The sequence below is a fragment of the Bos mutus genome, chromosome 11 (genome assembly GCF_027580195.1).
Source record: "Bos mutus isolate GX-2022 chromosome 11, NWIPB_WYAK_1.1, whole genome shotgun sequence".
Classification (NCBI taxonomy): domain Eukaryota; kingdom Metazoa; phylum Chordata; class Mammalia; order Artiodactyla; family Bovidae; genus Bos; species Bos mutus.
Window position 1 is genome coordinate 77933167 of NC_091627.1, and position 13323 is coordinate 77946489.

The window sequence follows — 13323 nt, forward strand, 5'->3', positions numbered from 1 at the left end:
TAACCCAGAGTAAGACAAATAGGGATTAATACATTTCCTTTGGGTTTTGTGACATACTTACCATCCACCCACACCCTAGCCTGTTTACACAGGTTTTACAAGACTGTTTGGCCTTATGTAATATGTTTCTGAAAAGTTATGTGTAAATAAAAATTTGTCAGATGTCATTTTAAAATGTGTTTAACATACGTTATTTCAAAGAATCCTAAAATGAAAATGTTTGTAAAGGGAATTGTTCCCTGTGCCTAGAAAAGTCTTATGCATCTGGACATGCTTTTTAAATGCAGAGCTCGTTAAAGAAACGTTCAGTTGTAGTTTTGGCATTCTGAGCTCTAATAAATATCCAAGTTAGTAGGATATAAATATATGGAGAGGTAAAAAGAGCTGGATTTGACACGGGTAAAGCAGAGGGCAGAAGTGGGAGGAGCAGGTGACCACAGGCTCCATTTCCCTGCACTCTCACCCAGTTAAGGGACCATGGCGTTGGCCAAGCTTTCCCACTAGTCTTTGCAACAAAGGGCCGAGGCTGCAGAGCATGGACGTAAGCCTTCACCGGCAGCAGCTGGTGGGCCTGGTGCACCATCCCAATCTTCTCCATGGCTACATACCTGGGTGCCACACTGGTCCTTCGCCTCTGTGTCCATGGCAAAGAGCTTCTCGATTGCTTCAATCTTCAGATTGTCATCTAGAGATGTGTAATAGTCTCCAGGGCTACTGGGCTAGGGGCCAGGAAGGAAGGTGACCAAGTCAAGGCTATGGCACTGCTTTCCCCAGAAGTCCAAGGTGGAAGGAGAAATACATCTCTGAACCCACAGAGTCAACTCCATTCCATGGAACAGGATTTGTAGAGAGGCCACTCCATATGAGCCATGTGAACCTCTCTAAGCTCAGTCTCCTCACCATAAAATGAGGCTGTCTTGAAGAACAAGCCAGACAGAGGCATGGCTGGCCAGGCTCTTTGCACCCAGCAGGATGGTTACTGTCCTGCATGGAGACTGAGCTCAGGGCTCACAGCTCTGAGTGACTTAGCCCCTGTCTCCAAGGACCTTATTCTGTAGATGGGGGTGGAGTGCCAACAGCAAGCATCTAATATGTGGCAGGCAAGTCTCATGGCCACCCTTGGGGTCTGCAGGAAACCCGAGGAAGAGGAGCACAGCATTGGGGCCTGGCCTGTCCACTCAGCCATCCGGCAGCAGCCAGAGGAGCTCACCCTCTCCATGACCTCAACCCAAGGCGGGGGACTCACCGTGGAGCAGCTGCTGCTGCTGCTGGCACTGGGGGTGCTGTTCCCCAGGGCGGCCGCCTGGGGCACAGTGAAGGCGGGCAGGCTCCCGGCCTCACTGTGGGTGCCGTGGCTCTTCACCTCTCCGGTCCACTGCTGGCCTGGGGGCAGGATGCCCTTGCCATAGGCTGAGGACTCCTCAAAGTTCGGGGTCCCTGTGGAGACAGGGCCTGGCGTGGTTAGCACCCACAACCACCGGGCTCACTGCCAGGACAGAGGAAGCCCGAAGGATGCACAAGAGTTCCTAAAAGGGTCTGCAGTGCACCTGGGCTAGGCCCTGGTGCACTGAGGCTCAGTTGGGTTAAAGAGGCCTTCAACCGAGGCTCTGCTTCAATGTACAGACTCTGTTTAATGGGAACACCCTCTTGGAGCCGCTAACTTTCAGAGATTAAATGTATCAGTTGCCTCTCTTCCCTGAAGGGTAATCTAGAATGCAGAGGAGAAGGTTATAAGAACTGGGCAAGTTACCTTGTTATTGCCACAAAACTGGGACGCTGCATGACTCCTTGGCCCAGGTTTGCCCTCTGTGACTCTCTGCAGTCACAATTCCCCTGTGGCTTCTCAAGAACATGTCTAGCAAGGCCAAGCCAGTTCAGAGCAAGTACAGGGAGGTGTAGCTATTCCTTGAGTGGCCACAGTAAGGCTTGGGGTGATGGTGGTCAGTTGCCACATAGGGAGGAAGGGGCTTCGCAGGTACACAGCAAGGGTCAAGAGCTGGAAACCCTGCTGGGGCCACCAGGACTCGCATCCCCAGGGGACAGGTAAACGTTTAAAGACGTGCATGTAAGGACTTACTGCTGGGCCCAAATCTGTTTCTCCATCCAAGTTTCTGGGATGATTTTTCCCAACATTATTTCAATATAGCAGCCTTTTGCCCCAACACACAATCTGTCTTTCAAGGTGGAGATCTGCCCACTCTGCAAAAATACGCCCATGGCTGCAGAGCAGATTCCTGAGACCTCTCCTCTCAGACTCCTACTGCCCATGATGCAGCATCGACCAGACCCCACCCGGATCAGTGCCTTGAGAGATCAGATATACGGCAGTCCTGAGCCATGGTGAGTGTATGTGCACAGCACAGGGTCTGGCCACACTAATGGATGATTAGCAAGACTCAGAGAAGGCACACGGCAGCTCTGCTTAAGGGAAATCCTCCCACCCAAAGAGAGTTTGATAGCCTCAGCCTAGCTAAGATGCACCCACCGAAATCCAGAGAAATGATGGTATCTCCCGCGGTAGGTGCCAGCTGGGCCAGCTCCTCGGGCTCCTCCTTCAGCTTGGTGAATAGGAAGTTGCTCTTCTCAGACACAGCCACCTTGCCACTGTTATCAAAGATGCTGTTCATGGTCAGCAGGTGCGGCTTAAACGGTGACTCTGTCTGATCCATGGAGAACACCACGTCGTTCTTCTCAATTTCACTGTTGAGATGAGAGGGAGCTTCAGACCCTCCACATTTTCCATCAGAACCCTTTGGCTCTCCCAGACACACTGCAACCCTGACAGCTGAGCCTCTCAGATAAAACCATGGGTATGGACAGGGTGTTAGCATTTTGTAAAGAACTGCACAGTGGTGGTTTGGAGTCCTGGAGCCTAGCGATGCCAAGAGCGCCTCACAGTATGTATCTGTCTTGGATGCTGCTTTTATGTTGTACATGGACTGTGTGGTGTGCACAGACCTGAAGGCTTCTGCCTTTGTTTCACCCCAGCACTGCCTTTCTCCAGCTGTCTTCTCAAGTTCTACATAGCTAGGGTGTTACCTCTTCTCCCCAAAAGTATGAGCAGTTCTCTTCCCTTGATCCTCATTCAGAAAACAGGTTAGGCTTCATCTATGTTCTAGTTGTCTCCCTCACATAGGGTGGAGGCATGACAGATGACAGACGAGAGGCAAGGGGCAGGAAAAGCGCCGTCAAAGGCAAATCCCAATGTCCCATCGTCCCCAGGATGCCCACCGCCAAGGACTCTAAGATGTGGTGCCCGGGTTCTGAGGAGCCTGGTGTCCCTGGGCTGCACTGTCAGCCTCAGGAACACCCTACCCCAGCCTTGCGGCCCCCAGCCCTCGCACGCTCACCTCAGGACGTAGTTCACACACATGATGCACTGGGGCTGCAGGTTGCGAGGGTTGTAGATCACCGTCCCCTGTGTCTCCAGCCACACGTAGCCCCCGTGCTTGGCAAGCATCCGGTACTGGCCGCTCACCACCTGACCCTTGGTGCACACTAGGGGAGGAGAAACGGGGCCTGAGATCAGGGAGGCGAGGGCAGTGTATGGGAAAAGATGTGGAAGGATGAGCTGGAAGGGCGCTGAGAGTGTCTTGCCCAACACTTCATGTTAAACATGGGGAAGGTGGTCCAGAGAGGTTAGCTGATGTCCCTAGGCTGGCTGTGAGGGAGTGGCCATGGCCAACCCTTGACAGGTCAGCTCACACCGGCTCAGCTGTGAGCAGAAACCAAGAACACACCTGCCCTTCTTTCCCCTCAAGGTCAACGAGAGGAAGCCGCTCCACGGGGCACCAGCCAAATCCATGCATGCACCCAGGGTGCAAGAGCGCCTTCTCTGCCCCACACTGCAGGTGAGGGGAACCTGCAGGCAGCGTGGAGAATGCCTGTTCTCGGCAGCCCCTGGTAGCAGACCCACCATCAACACTCTGCTTGTGAATAAAGGCAGTTTAAAACAAAACAAAATAGATATCCTGATTGTTTCAAGTCATTGGTCAGACCCGCCACCTTTAGGGCCACAGAAGGTTTGGGACCCAGAGCAAAGGCATAAACAAGCCTCCCAGGCTCCCAGTGGGGGCTGAGGCAGTACTGGGCCCCCAGCCACCTCTACACACAGCCTCTTCAAAGCCTGTGAGTCCTCTGCACTTGGCCTCCCAGCTGCCCAGCTAGGCTACCTGCATATGACTTCTTTCCTCTCCCAGAATTTTCTAAATGTTCATTTAACATTTGCTTTTCTCTATAAAAACACTGGAGAATGGACCCTGCATCCCAAGATGGTTTTCTTCCCCAGTCTAGAATGCTCTGACTGTTCCCATTAAAAAGGAATCAACAAGTCCCTTCAAATGAAAGTTTACTAATGTTAGGATTTCTGATAGTTTTCTGAATTGCCCACTTACTTTCATTCCTGGGGAATTCATTCTTTTGAATCCCAGCTCAGAAACCCCCAAATCATACAGAACTAAGATGAGACATGCCAGCAGGATTAGGAAATCTGGGTTTTGGTTTCTTCATCTGCAAAATGGGGTACTGATAATAATTAACAGTAATGAAAAGGCAGAGGAACCAGAGATGAAACTGCCAACATCCACTGGATCATGGAAAAAGCAAGAGAGTTCCAGAAAATCTGTTTCTGCTTTATTGACTATGCCAAAGCCTTTGACTATGTGGATCACAATAAACTGTGGAAAATTCTGAAAGAGATGGGCATACCAGACCACCTGACCTGCCTCTTGAGAAACCTGTATGCAGGTCAGGTAGCAAGAGTCAGAACTGGACATGGAACAACAGACTGGTTCCAAATAGGAAAAGGAGTATGTCAAGGCTGTATCTTGTCACCCTGCTTATTTAATTTATATGCAGAGTACATCATGAGACACGCTGGGCTGGAGGAAGCACAAGCTGGAATCAAGATTGCCGGGAGAAATACCGATAACCTCAGATATGCAGATGACACCACCCTTATGGCAGAAAGTGAAGAGGAACTAAAGAGCCTCTTGATGAAAGTGAAAGAGGAGAGTGAAAAAGTTGGCTTAAAGCTCAACATTCAGAAAACGAAGATCATGGCATCCAGTCCCATCACTTCACAGCATATAGATGGGGAAACAGTGGAAATAGTGGCTGACTTTATTTTTCTGGGCTTCAAAATCACTGCAGATGGTGACTGCAGCCATGAAATTAAAAGACGCTTACTCCTCGGAAGGGAAGTTATGACCAACCTAGATAGCATATTCAAAAGCAGAGACATTACTTTGCCAACAAAGGTCCGTCTAGTCAAGGCTATGGTTTTTCCAGTGGTCATGTATGGATGTGAGAGTTGGACTGTGAAGAAAGCTGAGTGCCAAAGAAATGATGCTTTTGAACTGTGGTGTTGGAGAAGACTCTTGAGAGTCCCTTGGACTGCAAGGAGACCCAACCAGTCCATCCTAAAGGAGAACAGTTGTGGGTGTTCATTGGAAGGACTAATGTTGAGGCTGAAACTCCATTACTTTGGCCACCTGATGCGAAGAGCTGACTCATTGGAAAAGACCCTGATGCTGGGAAAGATTGAGGGCAGGAGGAGAAGGGGACGACAGAGGATGAGATGGTTGGATGGCATCACTGATTCAATGGACATGGGTTTGGGTGGACTCCAGGAGTTGGTGATAGACAGGGAGGCCTGGCGTGTTACATGTTAGTAACTGTGGGGCAGAGGGGCTTAGAAATACTGAGTGATTTGCTGAAAGGCCCCCTCAGTGGAACTAGTACAGGACTGTAGTCCAAACTGAAGACCCCTAATCTGAGTTTTTTTTGGTTTGGTTTGTACTTTTAAAAAAAATCAACTTTGTGTGCTAAATTGCTTCAGTTGTGTTTGATTCTTTGCGACTCTATGGACCATAGCCTGCCAGACTCCTCTGTCCATGGGGTTCTCTAGACAAGAATACTGGAGTGGGTTGCCATGCCCTCCTCCAGGGGAATCTACATGACCCAGGGACCGAACCTGAGTCTCTTATGTCTTCTGCATTCACAGGCAGGTTTTTTACCACTTGTGCCATTACCACCAATAGAAAATGCACCCATTTTAAGCATACATGTTTTGATGAATGTACAGACCCTTGTAACAGTCACTACAATCAAAGAACTTTCCTTTATCCAACCTCCCAAATTTCTTATAGCTCTTAACAGTCAATCCCCATTGCTCCACCCCAGTCCCAGGCAACCACCGATCTGTTTTCTGTTAACCAGATATTGAAATCATCTTCTCTCCATTTGCATGGAAGTGGAATCATACAAGAGCACGTGCTCTTTTGCATCTGCCTTCTTTTTACATAGCGTGTTTCCCAGAACCCTCATGTTGTTGTAGATGTTTCTGGCTTGCTCCCTTTAATTGCTGAGTAATGTTCTACTGCACAGAGATACCATTATTTATCCATTCACCTTTCAGTGGATGTTTGTTTTCAGTTTTTGGTTATGATGAATAAAGGTGCTATAAACATTTATGTACAAATCTTTGTATGGACATACAGTGTAGGTGTAGCGTAGGGGTGCGGTGGGCAGGTCTTATGGTACGGACACCTTTCCTTTATTAGATACTGCCAAGTTATTTTCCAAAGTGGTTATATCGGCCTTGTCTAATCTTTTAAATAAAATCCTGTGCTGTAGGGAAGACAGATATCTTTTTTTTTTTTTTTAACATGAGGAAACTAAGGCCAGAGGGATTGTGACCTGCTTTACATCACGCAGGACAATAGTCTGGGCTATGAGACAGCCTTGTGGCCCGCAGCATGGTGCCCTCCTCCTACATTCCCCTGGGCGGCACTTCAGTGGGAAGACTGAATTGGTGGTTGCTGCTGTCCTAAATCATCAGGGACCCCTTGGCCAAAGAAATAACTCTGTCTCCCCTCATCTCCCTTGATCTGCCCCACTGAGGCTCCCCTGCTCTAGCGACATGATTCTTGCACAATTTCAAGTGCCTGGAGTGAACTTATTTATTAACTTATTAACTTGTTCTTAATGCAGACAAGATTCAGGGCTCTTATTCTCTTTGATTAAACAGTGCAGTGAGCGAAGGTTTTTAACTGCATTTCTAGCGACTGCAGGCGAGGGCCTGCTCTGTCAGTAGCACGTAATTACACCAGCTTTCTAATCATCTGCTCGTTAATGCCAGCCTGGGTGAGGGGCCTGCTACTTGGTAGATAGGCTTTTTATGGCCTTAATCTAGTTTTCCTAAGAGCACATACTGTCCTCACACAACAAAGAAAAACCAGCCCCCCCCCCAAACCCTTACCCTCCAAGGGTAACAAATGTATAAACTACTAATCCATTTGCAAATGATGGCTTTCGATTATCTAAATCTGGTTTGAGGCCTGAACTTCCCCAGCAATTTCAATGGTAAACCTTCACAGGCTAAGATACACATACATGCCTAAATTCGGGATGCTGGTGTGTAACCCTGGACCAGCCTCAAGCCTGGGCCCCCAACTATTCCATAGTATGAGCATGGGTCTGTGGTGCAACTTTATCTGCATAACTCAATGAGAGAGAGAGAAAGAGACAGAGAGAGAGTCGGACAAACAGAGAAACCGATTGAGATAGATGGAAAGATTGAAAGAAAGGAAAAGAACTGTCTGGCACATGGAACTCTACTCAGTTATGTGGCAGCCTGGATGGGAGGGGAGTTTGTGGGGAGAATGGATACATGTATATGTATGGCTGAGTCTCTTTGCTGTCCACCTGAAACTATCACAACATTATTAATTGGCTATACGCCAATATAAAATAAAGAGTATTAAAAAAAGACAGGGGGAAAGAGAGACAGAAATAGTTTCTTCTGTTTAGCTGGCATTAACCCCATTTCCAGGCAACCCATGCAGATTTCCTTTTGTGGGTTCAGGCTGACTGGGTAGAGGCCTCCAAACTCAGAGCTGCTTTGCTTGGCTCCATCAGGGAAAGAAGGGAACCTGTGATTTATATTTGGTCTGTGAATTATCTTTAAGTGTGCCTATTGCTTAAAAACACAAAGTCAATAAAAAGTACCATATTGCCCTTGGATTCAGCAGAAAACTAAATTAGTATGACAATATTTTACCCCAGATCTTTTTTAAGGATCAAAGATTTTCTAAGAGAAGGTAAAAAACCCCTTCATAGGCCTACTGAGAAGTCATCGTTTTTGTTCTTTTTGACAGTAGCTTCCTCCCCCTTCCCACCCCAGAAGATTCAGTCCAATGCTGTCCTGTAAGAACTCTCAGAAACATTTGCTAGTGTCCCTACTTTGATGATGCACCCTTGGCTGAGAAGGAAGGTTAGGCTTTTCCCCAGTTTTACATCTAAAGGAGGGAACCAGAAAGCCAGGCACTGGGGAATCAGTGGGAATCCCAGTCCCAGTATCAGGACGACTTAGGGAGCTGGAACTGCTATGGATCAGAAAAGCATGGGGAATCCCAGAGAGGAGGCTGGTGCCACATCCCACAGCTTCAAAGCTGGGGCAGGTTAGGGCTGGGTCACGTCCATGACACATCCACCTCCCACCCCCATCCCTGTGTCCCTGAATGTGGAATCTGGATTTTAGACTTTTTTTTTTTTGCCAGAGACCACAGTGAGAAAAATCTTTGAGATATCATTAGGGGCCCTGCTGCACTGTCAGATTGAACCCTAAAGCCATGAGGATGAAGCACAGAAACCAATTAGAGAAGATCTTACTGCTTGAGAGAAGAGTAACTGTGCTTCTGTACAGTTTATGGGCTGCTGATCTGTTAGCTGCTCTGAACCTCAGCTGTCCTAACCTTGGGATAGATGGATGGATTTAGGAACAATGGGGAAATAGCTGTATTTCCATTTTCTTCATTGCTACTTCAAGCCACTCTAATCCCTGGAGTCCAAGACCAGCAGGACCATTGGGAATCTTCTCAGACTAACCCATTTTAAGTCCTTCTGTAATCCTCTCAGCACCTCCATCTGCACTGGGGGCACTTTTTTGAAGCATTCTTTCCAGAATATAGTTTTTGCCCTTGAGTTTATCATTCACTTAGTGCCTATACAGTACCAAACACTACGCTAGATACTGAGGCTGAAGGTACCGGCCAGCTGGCTCCCAGAGAACACATAGCCCTCCTTCTCCCTCAGATATGAGATCCTTTAGGGTAGGGATCAATCCTATAAATTTCTATTTCCCCTAGTAGGCCAAGTGAGGAGGGTATGGCAACCCACTCCAGTATTCTTTCTTGGAGAATCCCCATGGACAGAGGAGCCTGGCAGGCTACAGTCCATAGCGTCACAAAGAGTTGACATGACTGAGCGACTAAGCACAGCACAGCACAGGCCAAGTACAGGTTTATAAACCCATAGTCTTGCATGTTGATGGGCTGTATGGATTCAAGAAAATTGTCTTGGATCATTTGCAAATGAGAAGACTTAATTGGGATTAAAGTCAACTGAAATGCAGTAGAACGGCTCTGTCTAATATGGTATCCATAAGCCAGTGTGGCTACTTAAAGTTGATTAAAACTATAATTTAAAAATTCAGTTCTTCAGTTGCATTACACATATTTCAAATACAGCAAAGGTCACCCATGACTCTGCAGAGGAAGAACATTTCCACTCCAAAAAGTTCTTTTGGACAACCCTGCTCTAGAATCCTTTCATAATTCAGGTTTTTTTTTTTTTTTGTAAGCTACAAGGCACAATTTCCACATGCCATTATTGGGTTGCCTGGACATTCTCATCCAACTGAGTTCTCTTGATTCAGCAAGCAAGCTCTTAAAACCATGGCCTATCTCAACTAATCTAGTAAGCTGGTACTGTACAAGCTCCACCTCTGTTTAGCCCAATGTTCCCCCATCCTTCAAGGTTCAACTAAAGTGCCCTGTCCTCTCTTTTCCTGAACTGTCCCAGCCCTCTTCTTCTCTGAATGGTGTACTTGCATCTAAAGCATATTACCCAAGTTGATCACGCTCTATGGGGCTGTTCCATAAGTTTTTGCAATCTGTTAACTGCAGAAATGTGCCCAGTGGAGGTGGTAAGGGGGGAATGAGATTCAGCCCACCCTCCATTCTCTAGGCTATATGCCTTGGGGTGTTGGTGTGTCCCCTTATCCTATTTGCATCAACATGCCATATAGGCTGGTGGCAATTCTGGTTTTCTAACTTTCCTGAGGACATGAGTCTTGTATGCCGCACAAGACGGTGGGCCCTGTGACGAAAGTGATTGGATTTTCTTCCTTCTCACCAGTCACATTTCACTCAAGGCCAGATTCCACAGATGTATGGGGGTACTCCTGGAACTTACAGTTCTGGTGGCTTTTGGTCATGTTCTCTGAGTCCAGTGCATGGTAGAACTCATAGGCTGAGCGGCCAAGCAGCTCTTCAGGGTGGTAACCAACCAGTTCTGTGATTCTAAATTGAAAAAAAAAAAAAAGGCAAGGTGGGGAGATCATATGAATATGAACGGGGTGCAAGGACCTATATCCAGAATGTAAGTCAAATGCACACATTCAAGGAAACACATTCCAAACTTCCTGGTCATACCATTCATCCAAACAAACAAAAGTATGGTGATCAACTTGCAACTATGGGTCTACTGAAGCTCACTCTTCCTGCCTTTCCTGAATTGTGTTTGGAGAGGAAGGAAAAACACCTATCTAAGGGTTCCCTAACTCTCACCCCCAGACAAGCACACATGCATATTCTCCAGTGACCACTGGAAGGGGCTCTCATCAGCCCCCTAACTCCTAGTTTTTGTAGACAAGTAAGCAGAGATGCAGAGACAGCAGACAATTTACTTGATGTCTACACAAGTGTCTGGGCACAGAGCAAGAATAAAAATGGGAACCTCCTGATTATTCAAGCTTATTCTAGTAGAAGTCATTATAAATGAAAAGTGAAAATTACGTGATCCTGAGTTAGAAAAGCCCAGAGGTGGCCTTTCCATGTGTGTTAACCACGGGGCAAGAGGAACCCGGGCAGCAGAGGCTGGTCTGTGCTCAAGTCTTCACCCCTCAGGTCCTGCCTGGTGACCTGATACCTCTTAGACATCAGGTGTGCCATTATGGGTTCTCCAATTTGTCCCTCCCCACCTCAAGGAAAGGGGGGAGGGCATAAGGTGCCGAGAGGAACAAATACGAAATCATAGCTCTAGAAACGTGCCCCTTCATTAACACTCTGATAAATAGGCAGCTCTGAAATGACAGGGCTTGGCTGGGCGCTGTACAGTGTCTGCTTTTGATGGGAAGAGGGCAGAGAAAAGGCAGACGTGGAGAATCATGAAGAATCAGGTACCCTTCTAAGAACCCTCTGCTCCGCACAGGAATCATTAAAATAAACAAAGCCCTACCCAAGAACCACCAGATAAGCTGCTTCCCCACGTCATACCTAAACATATTTCTCATAATCTTTGTTCTCTTACGTTTTTTCTAATGGGCTTGCTGTCTTGTTTACTTAGCCTATCACGAGCTAGAAGCGATGCTATCTCCTCATCATTACAAGCTCTGTTTTGGAACACATGGCTTCTGGGGCCTGGCCCGGTCACCTGTCCACGCTGGAGATGAAAGCAGAAGCTGTAACTCCTTGGTCTCCTGTCTCTACTCCTCTCCCCCTCTCCATGTGGGTTTTGTATAGGTCAGACTAAATCATCCTAGAATATTATTTCTGTTCTGTCACTCCTCTCTATAATAAGCATCTCCAGCTTACCTATCACCAGCCACATCCAGAGGAAATAAACTCTGCCTAACTTCTAAGTTCCCCCAGAGTCTTATCTCCACCTTCCAAGCAGTTTAATTCGCAGCTGATCGGCAGCATGCCGTATCTCCTGCCCTGGTATATCCCTTTTCTCCCAGTTTCCATTGCTGGCAAAGCTAGGCTTGCTGCAGAGCCTCAGGGCCTTCTTTCTCTGAGCCCTGATGATGACAGGGCCAGTTCAAGACTGCATCTTGTTCACCGAGCTGTCTCCAAGTCCCCCTTCTTAAGCCTAATCAGCGAACACAGTGTCACAAGGAATTATGTATTCTTCTTTCCACATCCTAGGCTGCCAACCCTGAATTCGGGAACCACATTCTCCCTTGGCCTCCGCGACGAGTGCTCAGTAAATGCCAGAGTAGCCGACCAACGGACTGATTTTCTTTGGGGGCCTAAGGTACAATCAGAGCCCTGTCTAACTCAGCACTGTTAAGGATCCCAAGCACTAACAATCCATTTTTCTTCCTAGAACACAATCACCTATCTTAGTGCACGACGGTGCACACACATAGCCTTCAGCGCAGCCCTCATGGTATTCAGTCCATCCTTCCTCCATTCCCTAAGGTGTGTCTGGTGTTGAAGTGGGCAGAGAAGAGGCAAATTCTCTGCCTAAGTGAGACCTGGGGGTGAAAGGCTTTGTCAAACAATGGGCAACAGACCAGAGCTGAGATGCTTAGGTCTCAGCTGATTTAGGCCAGCAGAGATTTCTCTGGTGAGATTTCAGCAGTTCACTTGCACCAGCCAACTGGTTTCAGATGGGGAGGACCTGTCCCCTCACTTGGCCCTGAGCAGAGAGATCTTTGATTTCATCACCAACAGACATGTTCCTCAGCGGCTCAACCCTGGGACTGCCAATGGCACGTTAGCCGGAGTGGAGATTCAGGGAGAACGAGGAGATGGTTGAACAGAGCTGGTGCTTCCTTTCTTCCACCCAAGTAGCTTTTCCGATGGGTTCCATGTCTTTTAGGCATAGCCTGGGAGTCAGAATCACACCAGTAGGCTGTGCTGACAGTGGGTTGGCTGTTTACAGGCTCACCAGTTTGCCACAGAAACTACTTCCGTGCGTGCACTAGTTGTAGATTTCCTAGAGACCCTCAAAAATGAGGCTGTTCTGGGAAAGTCTGATTCTCCTCCGTAAAGAGACTACACTTTCTTTCAAGATTAGAATCTTTAAAACGCTCAAAGTAAATGTTTATTATAATCAACCCCAAATAAAATATTTTCTGATCTAATTAGTATACTATCCATTCAGAGGACACAATGGCATGTTTTGGAAGTGGACAAACAAGGGCTCAGCTTCAGGATTGCCAGCTCTCTTCCCAGTAGCAGCCTTCATTTATCTTGTCAACTAAAATAAATATTTAACGTCTCCTTCTTCATGCCTTTAAACAGACGACTATAAAAACTGGGAAATACACATACCCCAAACACAATTGAAGAACATTCGAGTGGTTGAACTTCACAAAACCAGGAAACCCCAACTCAAAGCTAATGGTCGTTGCCCTCCTTCGGCAGGCACGCCGACGCCAGCGGGGAGGCTAACGAACCCGGTTTGTTTATAGGGTCGGCCTCCGCGGCACACAAGGGCCTTCCCTGCTCATTTCCCTCTGTCCCAGGGAAG

At 47.5% G+C, this 13323-nt stretch overlaps 1 protein-coding gene across 1 annotated transcript in view; it reads right to left on the reverse strand.

Annotated features, from left to right (window-relative positions):
• EPAS1 (endothelial PAS domain protein 1) overlaps window positions 1–13323 on the reverse strand; it is a 92188-nt gene that overhangs the window by 7204 nt on the left and 71661 nt on the right. Inside the window, exons 7-11 of the mRNA XM_070379637.1 lie at window positions 10258–10364; window positions 3351–3498; window positions 2486–2700; window positions 1247–1437; window positions 609–719 (exon numbers count right to left, since the gene is read on the reverse strand). Of these exons, the coding sequence (XP_070235738.1) occupies window positions 609–719; window positions 1247–1437; window positions 2486–2700; window positions 3351–3498; window positions 10258–10364 (772 nt within the window). The remainder of the gene's footprint in view (window positions 1–608; window positions 720–1246; window positions 1438–2485; window positions 2701–3350; window positions 3499–10257; window positions 10365–13323) is intronic.